At 41.7% G+C, this 19,051-nt stretch overlaps 1 protein-coding gene across 28 annotated transcripts in view; it reads right to left on the bottom strand.

The window, feature by feature from the left end:
* USP28 (ubiquitin specific peptidase 28) overlaps nt 1-19,051 on the bottom strand; it is a 79,998-nt gene that overhangs the window by 31,076 nt on the left and 29,871 nt on the right. For 11 of the 28 annotated variants that reach the window (XM_031652929.1, XM_031652930.1, XM_021926572.2 and 8 more), the window contains 7 exons: nt 14,264-14,369; nt 12,889-13,048; nt 6,657-6,743; nt 5,473-5,610; nt 3,978-4,051; nt 2,913-2,989; nt 1,254-1,402 (listed from right to left, as the gene is read on the bottom strand). In XM_031652929.1, coding sequence (XP_031508789.1) covers nt 1,254-1,402; nt 2,913-2,989; nt 3,978-4,051; nt 5,473-5,610; nt 6,657-6,743; nt 12,889-13,047 — 684 coding nt within the window. In that variant the 5' untranslated portion in view covers nt 13,048; nt 14,264-14,369. Of the gene's footprint in view, nt 1-898; nt 976-1,253; nt 1,403-2,912; nt 2,993-3,977; nt 4,052-5,472; nt 5,611-6,656; nt 6,744-12,888; nt 13,049-14,263; nt 14,370-19,051 lie in introns of those variants that run through there. The other 17 variants (XM_031652928.1, XM_021926552.2, XM_021926559.2 and 14 more) reach the window with 6 other exon arrangements.

Genomic DNA, 19,051 nt, shown 5'->3' with positions numbered 1-19,051 from the left:
CATAAAGAAGCCAGTCAAATCAACCTACGATGTTACTTGAGTTTCAAGGAAGGAAGGCACTGACATAAAAAAGACTTAACAGTCAGGGATCACAGGTGAGGAAAAGCTAAATCAGATTTGGCTTTTCTATTCAATTCACCTGTATGTCTGAGGTTCCTGTCAACAGCTTTAAAATGTTTCCTTTACCACAAGTGCAAGCAGCATTCCCTTCAGAGACCCTGTCAGCATAATGAGGTGAATTCAGACAGCCTGTGAGACTACCTCAGGGTGAAATCTAAATGAGCATGATGATTTTGTTGTTTTTGTTTAATTTTTATAGAATTCTCATCCTGGAATACAGGTCTTCAAAGGCCTAAGTATAGCTGGTGAACATTCCCTCTTTTTTAAGAGGATGCACCAGGTTTGCACAGATGGTACAGATGACATAATTCCTCCATTAGGAATCAGTTATTTCCTTGAAAAGCCAGGGAGGCAGCAGCTCTCTGAGTTCCAACACTGCTCTACAGTGAATGTATTTTCATATGGCTCATGTTAGGCTCCCTATTTTAATTCAGGAAAGCTCCGCTTTCTCCTATAGTAATTACTGAGTTGGACTCATATATAAGCCACAGTTTTGTCTCAAAACGTATGCTCAATGGAGAACAATCCCAACTGTATAGTGTTAAGAATTATGTTGCAAATGCTATTCACTAATTCTCAACCCAACTGGAATACTGAGATGTTAACTACCCATGCTCTCCCTTTAACTTCCCCCCTTTCTTTCCAACCCAGGAAAAAAAAAAAAAGATAAATAAACAAACAAATGAAAATTAAATTTTAAAAATGTTAAAAGCAAAGGCAGAATTTACAATTGAGAACAGTAAATACTATAACAGGGAAAATAGTCTAAATGGCATACCATAGGAGTTAATCACTGTACTTTTACCCTCCGAAAATATGGAGGCAGTGGGCTCTCCCTACTCAGGTACAGGTAGGCTTCAACAGAAAGAGAGAAACTTGATCATACTTAAAACATCAGAAGCAGCATTCAACCTTTACACGAGTAACTCAAATTCATAGTTTTAGTAAAAATTTTATTTATCAAAGTACTGATACTCACTGACTCACATCAACTGATGAGAGACTTAAGACAAATTCAAGTTCTGCTAAGTGTAAAGTTACTTAATATGTGATGGGAAACTAGTCTGCCCAAAAGCTCACTCCTACTTAACTGGCTTTGTCACTGGCATAGCAAATAAAGATCTCCAACGTACCTCTTGTCCGTACTTCACTGAGTGATCAGAGGGAAGAAGCTCAACATCACCCTCCACCATGGCCCCTTCCAAACACTCGTCTAAGTTGCGATAACCGTTTACCTGAAGAGGATACTGGCCAAAGGTCTCATTGTTACAAAAGGGTTTTCCTAGGCAAAGAGAGAGACTTTTTAAACAAGACATCATTATGACTATCTAAAGCCTATCTTCTGGCTCCGCAGAGACAACATTTTAAATTCAGCAACTTTCTGACAGCTTGTTAGAAATGCACTTAAGCCTTTATAGCAACCTCTAATGAGCCAGTCAATCCAGACACTGAACACTGACAACCAGTAACACTGGGAAAAGGCCAGGGGCGTGGTGGCTTATGCCTGTAATCCCACCGCTTTGGGAGGCCAAGGTGGGAGGATCACTTGAGGCCAGGAGTTTAAGACCAGCCTGGAAAACACAGTGACACCCCTGTCTCTACAAAAAATAAAAATTATCCAGGTGCAGTAGCACACGCCTGAAGTCCTGGCTACTCAGAAGGATAAGGTAGGAGGATTTCTTGAGCCCAGAAGTCTCAGGTTACAGTAAGCTATGATGATGCCACTGTGCTACAACCTGGGCAATAGAGCAAGAACTTGTCTTTAAAAAAAAAAACCGCAAAAAGAAAGACAACCAGACATTATGTGCTTCCTAATCAAGGGTTTTCTCACCACCTGTGAATAGTCTTGCCAAAAAAAGCCTTACCTAAGTCTAGTCAAATCTCTAAATCCAACTGCCAATTTATAAGAGGAGGAGTAGAAAGGAACATGGGGATATGTTAAAATATGTTAAATATGTATCAGAGGACACGCAAACAGCAAAATTTCCGATTGTGGAAATGCTACAGAACAAACAACCCAGTCTCTCCAAAAAATACATTTCAAGGAAAAAACGATGGAGGGGGAGCCTACAAATATTCAGTCATAAATGAATCACACACTGGGGTCCTGATTAAAACAAACTCTAAAAATAAATTTTTCTATTTTTTTTAAATTATGAAAACAAATTAGAAATCTGAACACTGACTAAATATTTGATAGTTTAAAATGCTATTTTTCAGAGTCATATTGGTACTGGGTTGTTTTAAAAAGAGTATCAGATTGGTAAGAGTGGGGTGGGATGGGGAATGACTGGCTATGGGCTAAGGCTGTATTCACGGAGGTTTTAAAATTGCTCTATTTGAATGTATTCTAAATTCTCCATAATTAAAAATAAATTATGTGTCTAGCATGCAGCTTAGACAGATAAGCCTCCAGAGTGAAAAGTCTCTAGTCTAGAGAAACATTTTGTGCAGTCTCACTCAATAAAACCTTTTGAGATTCGGTATTATATTAGAATAAGCAACACAGAGAAAACTGAGTAAAATTACTACCTGACATTAATGTCAGATTTGGGCTGTGCAAGTATTAATATGATAAATCTGAGATAAAGATTGTGCACATTTTACAGATGAAGAGACTGAGGATCCAGAAGCTTCCATAGATTATCCACAGTTAAACAGAGGCAGAACCAATATTCAGACCTGGGTACTGCTGACTCTCAAGCTTTTTCACTGTACTGCCTCCTCAAAGGGACACAGTAATAAAGATATGATCACAGGTCTAGAATTAAAATTCAGAGCAGAGAATTTACCTTCACGAACCCCTTCAGTCAGGAAAGTACCATAGAACAGCTGCACCATTGGATTTTCAGATTTGTTCCTGGGACTGCTGCTTTTAGGAAAAGGAGACAATTCTGGATTGTTTGGATTAAGATATGTGCTACATAAAATCCAAGCATCATTCAAAAGCAAAAATAGTGCATTTTCATCAACCCCCAAAGAGCCAGGTATGATCTAAATAAGTAACAATTAGTTCAGTTCAAATACTTCTTGAACACCTTCTTTCGAGCATTGTGCTAAACTCTGTAAGACACAAAGACAAGAAGGTCCAATCCCTGGACTTAAGGAGCTTAAAACCTAATAGCAGAGTCACAAATGCAGACAAATACAGGTATCTGTATGCTTTCAATATATACATCTATATCCAATGATAGATGTATGCAAGGTATAGAAGTAGTATAAACGTAAGAATGAACTCTGTTGCACAGATTTACAAATACAAAACATTTTTCTCCCTGATACAATAGAAATAAAAAGTTTCTTCTTACAAGTCCATCTCAAATTGCTAACTATGTTAAGTTGCTGTTTCCAAAACCATTTTATAGTTACAATTCTTCTACCTAGAATTGAAACCATTTAAAACACAGATTTCTCAGAGGGATATCCATATTGTGCCCTAAATTTCACTTCCCTGAGTGACTGAAATGACTATAGCCTATACTCGACATATTCTAAGTATACCTCAAAAGGGATCTTAAATTTAAGTATCCGTATTATACCATCATGTTCGCAACAGAGGTTGATTTGACCTTTTTACAAATACATTTTATAGTACATGCTGAGTTTAACAAAGTTAACACTTATAGTCCTTTAGTTGGGGGGGGGGGGAAAAGCTGCAGGATTAGATGACTGTTATATCCTCAGAGGGGAAAGCTGAAGGTGACGGGGATACATGATGAGGACTACCTCAGTGATTATCCCAGGAGGTGTGGTTAAAAACCAGCAATTTCTACTTAAGGAGAGTAACTTTCCAGCATATAATTCTCACTGCCCCACTGTGAGTTGGAAGGATGTACAAACAAACCCTCAACACTCACTTAACATTAACAGCTAGCTGGAATGCGTCCTCTAGCCAATCCAGGAGCTTGTGTGTGAATTCACTCACATCTTGCTATAAGAGAGGCACAAATTGCATAAAAGTTAGATGCAATACTAAGAGAAATTAAAATTTATCCTTATCCCACCAATGATTTAAGATTATACTACCATAAAAGCATTTCTTTGTTTCTTTCTGTTTTTTGTTTTGAGACAGGGTCTCTCTCTGTCGCCCAGACTGGAGTGCAGTGGCACGATCTCAGCTCACTGCAGCCTCTGCCTCCCAGGTTCAAGCAATTCTCCTGCCTCAGCCTCCCAAGTAGCTGGGATTACAGGCACACACCACCACGCCCGGCTAATTTTTGTATTTTTAGTAGAGACGGGGTTTCACCATGTTGGCCAAGCTGGTCTTGAACTCCTGACCTCAAATGATCCACCTGCCTCGGCGTCACAAGTGCTGGGATTACAGGCATCAGCTATTGCACCCAGCCTGAAAGCATTTATTTTTGGGGGCTGAATATCATGAAAACATAGGAACACTGAAACCCAGCTACTATACATAAAAAAGAAGGTGCATTAAGCAACCTGTAACTTGTAGCTAGAAGGAAGCTGGAACTCAACTACTTCCAGCCACATCTACTTATGACAAAGAAAGAAAAATAAACAAAATCTTCCAAGTAGGACTTCTTAAGAAAAAAGCCCAAGGAACTCTAGAACAATACAGAGATCTGAATAAAGAAAGAAAACTTTAATGTTTTGAGAATTTTGTAGAACTGTAGGATCTTCAAATAGAGAATGAAAAAAAATCGTATGAGGAAGAAGCTGATCTAATTAGTGACAGCTTGTTTTTGTTTTTTAATTATTTTTTCAGAGACGGGGTCTCACTCTGTCACCCAGGCTGGAGTACAGTAGCACAATCACAGCTTATTGCAGCCTCAAACTCCTGGGTTCAGGGATCTTCCTGCCTCAGCCTCCCGAGTAGCTGGGACTATAGGCGCGTACCACCATGCCCAGCTATTTTTTAATAGGAGGTAGGGAAAGCAAAGTCTAGAAGAGAGAAGTTGCTGAGAAAAGCTCCTTCCTGAACTCAGATTTAGATATTTTAAAGCTACAATTTCCATCTGGACCATTCCAAGACAAAGGTGCAGACAAAGGACTACTTTTCTTGGTATCCCTTTTGTTACAGTTCATTGAGGTATTTTCCAATCTCCTCCTTCGCACGTCAATAGCCCCTGTATAATTCTACATTCTTTGTACTACTATTTCTTCTTCTCTTTAGAACTGCCAGACCCGGTGCAACACACGCACACTCTCTCACACACACACACACACGCTTTCTCTCTCACCACCTGTTCTGTAGGCAAAATAAGTCAGAAACGAGCGCCCATAGTCCTGCTTAGTCATGTTCACAGCTTGTTATGCAGCTGAAATAAAGTAGTACCACATTAATATTGACAAGGTGTGACTTCAAACTCAAGAATAAGGCTTCTTTTGTACCTGCTGTTCCTCAGATGACCGGAATGCTCCCTTTAATAGATCCAGGGCTGCAGACGGGTCTACAAATTTTCTATTTGATCCCATCATTAGAGCAAACAAATACTGAAGCTCTTGCATAAACATGATATTTCTCTTTTCCTGTAGAAAACAAAGCACATGTACTCTTACAACATCTCATTTAGAAAATCAGAATGTGTAAAGAAAAAAAAAGTTTTCGTGAGCTGGGCGCAGTGGCTACGCCTGTAATCCCAGCACTTTGGGAGGCCGAGGCAGGTGGATCATGAGGTCAGGAAATTGAGACCATCCTGGCTAACACAGTGAAACCCCGTCTCTACTAAAAATACAAAAAAAAAATTAGCCGGGCGTGGTGGCAGATGCCTGTAGTCCCAGCTACTCGGGAGGCTGAGGCAGCAGAATGGCGTGAACCCAGCAGGCGGAGCTTGCAGTGAGCCGGATTGGGCCATGGTACTCCAGCCTGGGCAACAGAGTGAGACTTCATCTTGAAAAAAAGAAAAAAAGTAAAAAAGAAAAAAAAGAAAGGGGAAATGTGGTCATTTAAGAAAAAAAAAGTTTTCAATAATCATGCCCTCATTTATATTTACCTAGATCTAGGTGAAAGCCAGGGGAACTGTTACAGGGACTCTGGGAAGGACTGTACTCTAAACTGAAGAGTAACTATGTAGAAGCCGGAGAGACAGCACTGTTGGAAAAACAGAAATGTCCACTTTCTGAAGCTGCTGCCCTCCCTCTCATGGAGAAAACGCATTACGCTAAGGTGAAATCCTGGGAAGGGTTAAATTGCCGGCAGGAGGCTACAACCTTTGGCAAAAACAGAATAAAATAGACAAAGAAGGCTCAGGTCTCTGGCATCAGGGCATCTCTCCAGCATTACATCACCTGAGCAGCTCAGGAAGAGAAAGGATACAACAAGCATAACAGTATTTGGGGTCTCCCCACCCACATATTCTTGGAGCTGTTTTTCTCATTTTATTCCTACTTAATTTTACATTTTTGCATACCCTTATATGTTATCCCAAAAAAGGAAAATGAGCCATTTAGAAATGAAAACAAGTATTAGCACAGGCCACAGAGTATCACGGATATCAGCTTTAGGCAAAAATCTGGAAGCCTTAGGGATGAAAAGGACTAAACAACAGTGAAGAAATTTGTTGACACCAACTTACTGTGTGACTTCGACAATTTTCAAGTACATTTTGTGGCAGATTATAACTGAGAACGAGTCTTCGAAATTCAGGCAATTGAAAGAGAGACTGAAATAAAGAAAGAAAGGGATTCACAGCCTTTCCTGAAAATAACGGCAGCAACATATATATTTTTCACTTTAAATATTTTATTTCATATTTAAAAGTTTGTAGAACTATCAACCTGGCAATTCCACTTATGTTATTTCTAAAGAAATAATGGTTGCGCACAAAAAATTAGCTCAAAGAATATTAATACTTTTAGGAAAAAACTGAAACAACCTAATGTCTAACAAAAGGAGCAGTTTTTGTTTTTTGTTTTGTTTTTGTAGAGACCAGGTCTCCCTATGTTGCCCAGGCTGGTCTCAAACTCCTGAGCTCAAGAGATCGCTCCTTCGGCCTCCCAAAGTGTTGGGATTACAGGCACAAGCCACCAAGCCCAGCCAAAAGAAGCAGTTTAAATACACTATACTGTGTTTACACAATAGACTATTAAGCAGTCATTGAAATAGTGTAAAAAGTGTTTATAAAATGACCTACTATATAAAGTGAAAATGAAAAAAACAAGAGCTATATGTATCAACAGGGGTAAACCTCAAAACTACATTTTGAGTGATAAAAAGTTACAGAAAAGAAGTATTATACTGCTTATATTAAGTTTAACAACACGCAAAACAAGACTACATATTGTTCAGGGATACATCCAAGTGTGGTTATGTCTGTGGGAAAGGGAGGATGTCACAACAGGAACTCAATAGAACAGAAATTTGTAACATTAACTTTTTAAGCCAGGTGGTTAGTATAGCAGTGTTTACTATTATCCACTCCTTGTCATAATATTGCATTTTTTAAAAGTTTAACAGCAGATGGTAGAACTGGAGAGAGGGATTCTTTTTATTATTTGCAAATCACATTTTTCTACTATGAATACCTTTCATAAGTTAATTTTCTTTAAAAATATCTCCTGTATGAATATATAACTCCTCATCCCAACACGCTCCTCAAATGAAAACCCTCTCAGGCCTGCACGGTGGAACTCTTGAAGAAGCATCCTAGGTAAATAATAGGCAAAACTTTGGAATTAGAACTAAATAAAACACCTTCTTGGTATTCTAAAAGCCCCAGGTATATTTCCTAATGTCAACCAAAAAATCCAAGTGTCGGTACTTGACCAGAGCCCATGTGCACCTCTCTGGCTTCCCTCACTCTTAACACAAGCTGTGGCGGGATTCAGCCAACAGGGTGAATGTTCACCTGGACTGGAGTGTAAACCCAGGTCATGCTGCGCCAAAGTTCTCTCCGGAACCAGGGCTTGGCTGGTGAGCTCTATCCTCAGTCACTCTCTTCTCTTCCACCTCACCTGTCTACCTAACACACCTGCATTCCTACTCTGCTGGCTACCCTGTGACATTCTTGAGTTTCTATTCTGCTGTGAGAAAAATGGCTTTACATTCTCAGCCACTTAACTCCACCTCTTCACCATCACGAAAATCAGGCTTTGCCATTATTCTTAAAAACCACATTAGGCTGGAAGTGGTGGCTTATGCCTGTAATTCCAGCACTTTGGAAGGCTGAGGCTGGCGGATTACCTGAGGTCAGGTTCGAGACCAGCCCAACCAACACGGAGAAACCCCATCTCTACTAAAAATACAAAATTAGCCAGGTATGCGTGGCATGCCTGTAGTCCCAGCTACTCAGGAGGCTGAGGCAGGAGAATCGCTTGAACCCGGGAGGCAGAGGTTGCGGTGAGCTGAGATTGTGCCATTGCACTCCAGCCTGGGGAACAAGAGTGAAACTCTGTCTCAAACACACACAAACACACACACACACACACACACACACACACAGATCAAAAAAAAAAAAATCACATTAAGTGTGCACTAATACTAGGCACATTTCCCAATTTATTCCCTATCCAACCGCTGCTGTTTCTGTGTTTTCTGCATCACTTCATTACATCCTCCTCCCCTAGTCACCAAAGTTTAGAACTGCAGAAAAATCCTTGAATCTTTCTCCTAGTCATTCACATCTAATAAGTAACAAGTCCCTTGGCTTCTGCCTCTGGGCGCTCTTTATAACCTAACTGCTTTCTCCCTATCAGCGTCCCATCAACTGCTCTAATCCAACTCCCATCGCCGCTCACTTGCACCATGGCACATGGTCTCTCTGCTTCCAGAACTTCCCTTCACCAACTCACACTTGCTCACAACTGCCACGCAGCTCCTTGTAACTACCTCGCTAATATGGCAAAAATAAAGCTCCCGATTCACTCAACACTGTCATCTAGGAACAGCTTTCCTCACTCTCCCAAGTCCTGACATCCTCCTAGGTGACTTTAGTCAATCCCTGAGGACATCCTGTCAGTGCTGCCTTGAAAATATATCAAGAACCCCAACTCTTTTCTATTTCCAGGGCTACCAGTCCAGTCCGAGTCACCATCACTCTCCATGGATGACGGCCATGGGTCTCTCCCCGTGCATCCTTGCCCCTCCATCCTTATCTCGCCACAGGAGCCAGAGGGAGCCTCTTAATACTTGAGTCAGGCCGGGCGCGGTGGCTCAAGCCTGTAATCCCAGCACTTTGGGAGGCCGAGATGGGCGGATCACGAGGTCAGGAGATCGAGACCATCCTGGCCAACCCGGTGAAACCCCGTCTCTACTAAAAAATACAAAAAAAAAAAAAAAACTAGCCGGGCGAGGTGGCGGGCGCCTGTAGTCCCAGCTACTCGGGAGGCTGAGGCAGGAGAATGGCGTAAACCCGGGAGGCGGAGCTTGCAGTGAGCTGAGATCCGGCCACTGTACTCCAGCCTGGGCGACAGAGCGAGACTCCGTCTCAAAAAAAACAAAAACAAAAAAAAAACTTGAGTCAGAGTTGATCAGTCTGCCACTGGGGACCTTCAGTGACTCCCTGTCCACTCAGAACCTCCTCTCCAGTGACCCTCCCCCCTTTGCTCTTAACATCCAGCCACTTGGACTCCAGCATGTTTCCTGAACATATCAAGCCCATTCCCACCATGAAGCCATTGGTCTATGTATTCCTCTACCTGTAATGTTTTTTTATCCCAATAGATGCCTGGTTCACTCCCTTACTAGTCTCACCCCCTTCCCCACCTCAGTGAGGCTCATCCAACACCACAGTCAATACTGCAACCTGTTCCCACCTCTCCTGCAGTTCCAATCTCTGTAACCTTGCTTTTTTCCACTGGACCAATCACAGTCTAATGTATTATTATACACATTTTATTTAGCTAGTTCATCATTCTCTTAGTTTTTAGTTTACTGTTCATTTTCTATCTCACCTCATGAGAATTTACATTCCACGTGGGCACAGCTGTTTTTGTTTTGTTCACTTCTACATCAAGGGCCTAGAACACCGCTAAACGTAGAACAGGTGTTCAATCGTTTGCTGAGGGAACTCGCATGCATCCAGCCTGGAGATCTCTCAGCTTCTTGGGCATCCCATCTCTAGTGACACATTCCTCCACTCCATCTCTATCAACACCCACATCCCAGTCTGCACCCAAACTACGCCAAACAAATGAAAGGTGTCAGTTCACAGATTACACGTCCAGAAAAGCTCACTCTGCGACCATTACATGTCTTCTTTGTGTCCGATTACCTGCAGGATACATACCTGATCTTTGACTTCAGCAGGGGCCCAAGCAAATTTATCTCTTTCCTGGCTCCCTAATAATCAGTTCCTTCTTATCTTCATTTCTTTCTCCATCTAGCATTGATGCTATGGTCTTAACTACCCTTCATTAAATTCACAGAGTGCCCTTTTGTCCTTTGATCACATACCCAACAAATGTTCCAACTTAAATGAGTTTTCCATGTAAGAGGTTCAGAGTGCTGCCAAGAGGAAGTCTGATAGATACTGAGCATTTTGGTATCACAATACATTTAAAGTCAACAATTTCAAGCAGATCTTCAAATTTTTGGAAATCCTACTACGGTACTCTGGTGCCAATCGCTTCTCCCACCATCTCCAACAACTATTTTAAAATCTGACTCTGTCACTTCTCCACTGTCTCAAAAAATAGCTGCTTATTTCACACAGAAAAAAAAAGACTAGACACTACTTCAACTCTAATTTGCAGTTATCATTTCTTCCTCCTCCCTTCCCATTACTCTCCTGCCCTTTTCCTTGTTAAGGCCAACCCCTGAGATATACTTTCTACGCTGTCTGCTCACGCTGTCCCAGAAGCCTTACTCAGGCATCCTCTGCCTCTGCTGGCTCTTGTCCACCCTCCACAGGAGTGAAGGCTGAGGAAGGGGGTGAATCCAGGGAGTGTTCTCTTTCTCTCTCTCTCTCTCTTTTCAGACAAGAAAGAACTGACATGTTCCACATTATCTTCCTACATTCTATTCTCAACACAGATGCCAGTGATCCTTTTAAACTGGAAGTATGATCATATCACTTCTCTGCTCCAAACCTTCCAGTACATTCCTATTTCATCTAGAATTCCCAAATCCTCATCGTGACCACAAGCTCTCCCACTCCAGCTCCACCACCTTTCCTATCCCACTGCTATCAGTTCTGGATCACTCCATCTTGGCTATTGGCTATTTCTCAGACACATGAAGCAAGCTCCTGAACCTCAGTCTGCTTATTTGCTGTTCATTGTCTGAAATGTTCCCTATGTAATTATATAGCTCATTCCCTGGCCACCTTCAGACCTCAGCTCAAATGCCCACCTCATCAGAAAAGCCATCCCTGACCCTCTGCCCTCTCCAGCTGAACCCTGTCGAATCCCCCAGACTCACTCATTCATCTTTACACTTGTCACCTCCTGATGTTTTGTTTACTGTCTGTGCCACTCTTTCCAAAGTAAACCATGAGAGTACAGGTTTTGTTTTAGTCCCTGCTGTTTCCCCAGAGCCTAAGACAGTACATAGAAGCTGGATGTAGTGGATGTGCAGCAAGGGAGAATTCCAGTTTTTAGTTTCAGCAGCTGGGTAGTACCATGATGGAGAAGACTGTGGGGGTGAGTGCCAAGGGTTGCCTTGGGGCTATGTAAGTTTAAGATGCCTGATCGATACTTCTAACTACCCTCTAGTGAATTCATTCACTCCCTTGGTTTTATTTATTCACTCCCTTGGTTTTATTGCTATCTATATGGTGCTGATTTCCAAAACTATATCTGGAGCCCACTACTTTTTCTGAAGTACAAATTCATATAATTGTATGCCTACATGGTATCTCCTTAAACTCAACTCATTTAAATTGGAGGATTTGCTGGGTATGTGATCAAAGGACAAAAGGGCACTCTGAATTTAATGAAGGGTAGTTAAGACCACAGCATACACAGGCACAGGCACCTCAGACTCAGCATATCTAAAACTGAGCTGATTGCAGGGCGCGGTGACTCACGCCTCTAATCCCAGCACTTTGGGAGGCCAAGGCAGGCAGATCATGGGGTCAGGAGTTGGAAATCAGCCTGACCAACATGGTGAAACCCCGTCTCTACTAAAAATACAAAAATTAGCCAGGCCTGGTGGTGCGTGCCTGTAGTCCCAGCTACTCAGGAGGCTGAGGCAGGAGAATTGCTTAAACCTGGGAGGCGGAGGTTGCAGTGAGCTGAGATCACACCACTGCACTCCAGCCTGGGCAACAGAACAAGACGCGTGTCAGAGAAAAACAAAACAAACAAACAAAAAAACCTGAACTGAAATCCACTTTTAATACACACCCAAATTATTCCTCTTCCAAGGTCAAATGGTACTATAATCCACCTGGCTACTGGAACTAGAAACCTCATAGTCTTACTCAACTACTGCAGGCATATCCTGTATCCAACTGCCCAGCAATCCTGAAGATTTGATCTCCTCGGCGCCTCAAGAATGCATTCACTTCTCTCCTTCCATGATTTCTGCCACTTCTCTACTCCAGGCCACCACTGTGGCCTACCTGGACAGCTATGATAGCCTTCAACAACTGATTCCTCCTTATTCACTCTCACTGCTATAATATAGTATTCACTAAATGCTTATCCAAAACACCTATTCAATATATTTACAACCACAGCAGATTTCTTTTTAGTACTGCCCAACTTAGACATCAAAGCATCTAAATCCAAACACAATAATGCCAGAAAAACTCCCCAGTTTTAAATATCTGTTTTAATTTTTTGAAAGCTATGTTTCTACATTTCAGTTTAATAAATTACAAAGTTACTTCCAAAAGACACAATTATCTCTTTAAAATATCATACCTGAATAACAGCACTAAACCAACACGTATTGCCAACATTTTTCAGCCCAACTGGCCAACCATCAACTCTCCTCCAGTCATTGGGATTGGGGTTTTCTCCCCAGACTTCACAGCGTTTTCTCTTTGAGCGTTTAGTTTCTGCAGAGGTTGCTTCATGCATCCTATATTGTGCAGCATGGCACACATCAAAAAAGAAAATAGTTAAAGAATAATATAGCATATGGAGGATGCTGTAACCTTTTGTGGATAATTCAAAACGCCAGAAAAAGTATTTACTGGATAATCCCTAGCTATATAAGGAACTGTAAGATTGTAACGCAACTGAAAAGCAAGATTTAAACGTAGAAATGTTAATCCTTCCCTAACAGACATTATTATTAATAAGGTCCATGATAGAACTGAGTTGAAATTCAAGACTATTTAAGGCTACCATATTAGAAATTTTAGATTTCAACACAGTGAACTATCTAAGACCTCACCATTGAAAAGGGCAGGAGAGACACTGTGCTAAAGGTAAGAGCCTCCAAATTGCCCAGGACACAAAACATAGCCCTGGCCGGGCGCGGTGGCTCAAGCCTGTAATCCCAGCACTTTGGGAGGCCGAGACGGGCGGATCACGAGGTCAGGAGATCGAGACCATCCTGGCTAACAAGGTGAAACCCCGTCTCTACTAAAAAATACAAAAAACTAGCCGGGCGAAGTGGCGGGCGCCTGTGGTCCCAGCTACTCGGGAGGCTGAGGCAGGAGAATGGCGTGAACCCGGGAGGCGGAGCTTGCAGTGAGCTGAGATCCGGCCACCGCACTCCAGCCTGGGGGACAGAGCCAGACTCAGTCTCAAAAAAAAAAAAAAAAAAAAAAACATAGCCCTATGTTCCCTGAAATAAACATCTCAGCAGCGTATGGGAATAAACATGTCCAGAAACGGAGAGGCCACCACTGGAACTAGATGTTGGTGAACAGTACCAAACAATCACCCAATCAGTACCAGTTCAAAAAAATAATTCCTTGATCACTTATGAGACAGGGTAGTTGAATAACGCATTTAAAAACGTGCAACAGCATAACCCTCAAAGTTTATAAAAGAGAATATACATTTATCAAATACCTGGACTAGGTTGTTTTTAATTCACTCTAGCAACTGTGAACTGAAATACCTTGCACACTTCTACTCAAAGACACAGGTTGCAATAAGACCCCTTTCAGTTTGGCTTTTTCAAAAGTGAACCAAAGAGTAAGCTAATGCGAATTCAAAATTTCTCCTAAAAGAAATTTCATTCAGGCACTTAGCAGAATTACTCCTGACTGGCATTCACAGAGCTATTGCCTTTGACATACACACAAATGTGGGGCCAAGGATTATAAGTTAAATCAATAACCTGTTAAGATCTCTTCCATCAGCTTGAATTTTGGGAGACTCCAATAGACTCAAAGCAATGGCAGCCTGAAGATCATCTTTGTTATCATGAGTAAGGTCTATCACTTCTGTAAGATAAACAGAAATTTAATTAGTCTATATATAGAAAACACTGCCCTTCTGTAATACAAGAAAAAGGTAAAGACATACTCCCTAGCTTTCATTACAACAATTGCTCAACTGTGTAACAATTTTATTACCCTATTGCATAGTCAAATGAGTAACTTCAGCTACACTGTAACCTTAGACTAGCCCACAGTACAGAAATAACAAGCTGCAATAATCAAATGAATCAAATACCCTCTTCTGTATTCTCACTCCAGAAAGTCAAAAGTAGATCCCATACATGTGGGTTAAATAGTCTCTATTATCACAAAACATCAGCCAAATATCAAACATCCAGGGAACAGATATTTTCAATTTCATACAAAATATTCCAGAGAATAGGGATATACTCAACTAGTTAAGAACAGTAAGAGAAAGAAAAAGTGAAACTCACACGATACAAAATACTCACAGATACAAAATACCTAAACAAAATATTAGCAAATAGAACCCAATAATATACAAAAAAAAAATACATATTAAGACCAAGCTGAGTTTACTACAGGAAAAAAAAATTGAGTTAATACTAGATGGAACAGTAAAATTCACTATCTTAACAATTAAAAGAAAAAAATGGATCATCTTAACAGATACAGAAAATGTATTTGATAACATTCAACTTTCTTTCAGGATAAAAACTGAAAGCCAACTAGGAAGAGAAAAAATATCCTTAGGCTGAGAAAAAGTATCCCTGAGAAGCCCACAGAAAACTGTTATACTTAATGGAAAAACGTTAAGTACATTTGCTTTAAAATCAAGACTAAGACAAACACATCTATTATCACTGCTTTTATTCACCATGGTTCTGGAAGTTCTAGGCAGGCAGTAAGAACTTTTGGGCATGGTGGGTCATGCTTGTAATCCCAGCACTTTGGGAGGCCAAGATGGGAGGATCAGCTGAGGTCAGGAGTTTGAGACCAACCTGACCCACATAACATGGTGGAACCTCATCTCTACTAAAAATACAAAAAAATTAGCTGGGCGTGGTTGCATGTGCCTGTAATTCCAGCCACTTGGGAGGCTAAGGCAGGAGAATCACTTGAACCCTGGAGGCGGAGGTTGCAGTGAGTTGAGATTGTGTCACTGTACTCTAGCCTGGACAACAGAGTGAGACTCCCATCTCTAAGAATATAAAGGCTGGAAAATAAGAAGCAAAACTGTCATAATTCACGGATAATAATCACCTACAAGGGAAACCCAAAATAATCCACAGCTACTCTGGGCACACTGCCTATGTGGTAGCCCTGTTCCACAGGAGCAGTTAAAAAAATAAAAGAGGCTGGAAGCAGTGGCTCACGCCTATAATCCCAGCACTTTGGGAGGCCAAGGTGGGTGGATCACCTGAGGTCGGGAGTTCAAGACCAGCCTGACCAACAAGGAGAAACTCCCTCTCTACTTAAAATACAAAATTAGCCAGGCGCGGTGGTGCATGCCTGTAATCCCAGCTACTTGGGAGGCTAAGGAAGGAGGACCGCTTGAACCTGGGAGGCGGAGGCCACAGTGACCCAAGATCATGCCATTGCACTCCAGCCTGGGCAACAAGAACAAAACCTCCATCTCAAAACAAAAATTTTTTAAATTAAAAAAAACACACAAGTATTACAAAACTGCAGTAATCAAGACTGTGTGCTGCTGGCATAAGGAGACATATACATCAATGGAACCGAATTTACAGTCCAGAAATAAACTCTTACATTCCTGGTCAATTGATTTTCGACCTAAGTACTAAGACAACTCAAGAGGGAAAGAATATCTTTTCAACAAATGGTGCTGTGACAACTGAACACCACATGCAAACGAATAAAGCTGAACTCCTACCTAGCCCCACATACAAAAATTAAGTCAAAATGGATCAAGTCCTCAAAATGAGAGCTAAAATATAAAATGCCTAGAGGACGACACAGGTGTAAATCTTCATGACCTTAGATTAGGCAACAGAATCTGAGATGACACCCAGAGCATAAGAAACCAAAGAAAACATAGAATAAAAAATCTTTCGGGCTTCAAGGGACACCATCAATAAGTAAAGAGACTGCTGGGCACAGTGGCTCACATCTGTAATCCCAGCACTTTGGGAGGCCCAGGCGGGCGGATCACTAGGTCAGGAGTTCGAGAACAGCCTGACAAAAATAGTGAAACCCCATCTCTACTAAAAATACAAAAAAATTAGCTAGGCATGGTGGCAGGTGCCTGTAATCTCAGTTACTTGGGAGGCTGAGGCAGGAGAACTGCTTGAACATGGGAGCCAGGAGGCAGAGGTTGTAGTGAGCCGAGATCGCACCACTGCACTCCAGCCTGGGCGACAGTGCAAGACTCCGTCTCAAAAAAAGAAAAAAAGAAGAAGTAAAGAGACAACTCACAGAAAGGGAGAAAATATTTGCAAAACATGCATCTGATAAGAGATCTATACACTGAACATACAAAAAGAACTCCTGTAACCGAATGAGACACACAAAGAATGATTTCAAAAACAGGCAGAAAATCTGAATTGACATTTCTCCAAAGAATATACTAGATAAATGACCAATAAGCATAAGATGCTCAACATCACTAATCATCAGAAAAATGCAAATCAAAACTACAATGAGATATCCTTTCACACCCATAGCGACAGCTATCAAAAAATATTATTAATAAGATTGGTAAGGATATGGAGAAACTGGAACCTTTGTGCACTGTTGGTGGGATTTCAAAATGGTGCAATTGGCCAGGGTGGTGGCTCACGCCTATAATCCCAGCACTTTGAGAGGCCAAGGTGGGCAGATGGCTTGCGCTAAGGAGTTTAAGACCAGCCTGGGCAACGTGGCGAAACCTTGTCTCTAAAAAATTCAAAAAATAAAAATAAAAAATAAAAAATACCTGGGCATGGTGTTATGTGCCCATAGTCCCGGCTACTTGGGAGGCTGGGGCGGGAGGATCACTTGAGCCTGGGAGGTCTAGGCTGTATTGAGCCCTGTTTGCACAACTGCACTCCAGCCTGGGTAACAGTGAGACTCTGTCTCAAAAAAAAAAACAACAAACAAAATAAATAAATAAAATACGGCCAGGCATGGTGGCTCATGCCAGTAATTCCACACTCAGGGAGGCCGAGGCAGGCGGATCACTTGAGGTCAGGAGTAGACCAGCCTGGGCAACATGGTGAAACACTGTCTCTACCAAAAATACAAAACTTAGCTAGGCATGGTGGGACACACCTGTAGTCCCAGCTACACAGGAGGCTGAGGCATGAGAATCACTTGTACCCGGGAGGTGGAGGCTGCATTGAGCCAAGATCGTGCCACTGCACTCCAACCTGGGTGATAGAGCAAGACCCTGTCTCAAATAAACAAACAAACTAGGCCGGGCGCGGTGGCTCAAGCCTGTAATCCCAGCACTTTGGGAGGCCGAGGCGGGTGGATCACGAGGTCAGGAGATCGAGACTATCCTGGCTAACATGGTGAAACCCCGTCTCTACTGAAAATACAAAAAACTAGCCGGGCGTGGTGGCGGGCGCCTGTAGTCTCAGCTACTTGGGAGGCTGAGGCGGGAGAATGGCGTGAACCCGGGAGGCGGAGCTTGCAGTGAGCCGAGATCAGGCCACTGCACTCCAGCCTGGGAGCACAGCGAGACTCCGTCTCAAAAAAAAAAAAAAAAAAAAAAAAAAAAAAAAAAAACTAACTAAATAAATAAAAATAAATGGTGCAACTACTGCAAAAAACAGTATGGAGGCTATTCAAAAAATTAAAAATAGAACAACCATATGACCCAGCAATCCTATTTCTGGGTACAGATCCAAAAGAATCTAAAGCAGGGTCTTTTTCTGAGACAGAGTCTCACTCTGTCACCCGGGCTGGAGTGCAGTGGCACAATCTCAGCTCACTGCAGCCTCAACCTCCAGGGCTCAAGGGATCTACTTGCTTCAGCTTCCCAGGTGGCTGGGACTACAGGCACACACCATCACACCTGGCTAATTTTTCTATCTTTTGTAGAGACAGGGATTCACCATGTGGCCCTGGCTCTTGAACTCCTGAGCTCAAACTATCCACCTGCCTCAGCCTCCCAAAGTGCTGGGATTACAGGTATAAGCTACAGTGCCCAGCCTAAAGCAGGGTCTTGTAGAGATATCTGTACATCCAAGTTCACAGCAACACTATTCACAAGAGCCAAGAGGCAGAAACAACCCAAATGTCCATTAATGAATGGATAAACAAAACATGGCATATACATACATACAAATGGAATATTACTCAGCCTTAAAAAGGAAAGAAATTTGAGGCATGCTGTAACATAAAGTCTGAAGACATTCTGTTAAGTGAAATAAGCCCACTGCAAAAGGACAGTGTATTTCTACTTATATGAGGTTCCTAGAAATTCAGAGAAAGAGTAGAATGGAGGAGAGAAAAAATGGGGGTTACTGTTCAATGCATACTAAGTAAATGAAATGTTCTAGAAATGGATGGTGGTAATAGCTGCACAACAATATGAATTTATTTAATACTTCTGAACTGTACATTTAAACAGTTAAGATGGCAAACTATATGTTTTACCAAAAAAGACTGGAAAAAAGAAGAAATACTGTCACATGCTACAACATGGATGAAACTTATGACAGATATTATGCCAAATGAAATAAGCCAGTCACAAAAAGACAACTACTGTATGAGTC

The sequence above is a fragment of the Papio anubis genome, chromosome 12 (assembly GCF_008728515.1).
Source record: "Papio anubis isolate 15944 chromosome 12, Panubis1.0, whole genome shotgun sequence".
In the NCBI taxonomy this organism is placed as follows: Eukaryota; Metazoa; Chordata; class Mammalia; order Primates; family Cercopithecidae; genus Papio; species Papio anubis.
The sequence above is the reverse complement of the archived record's forward strand: the minus strand, read 5'-3'. Positions and strand labels throughout refer to the sequence as shown.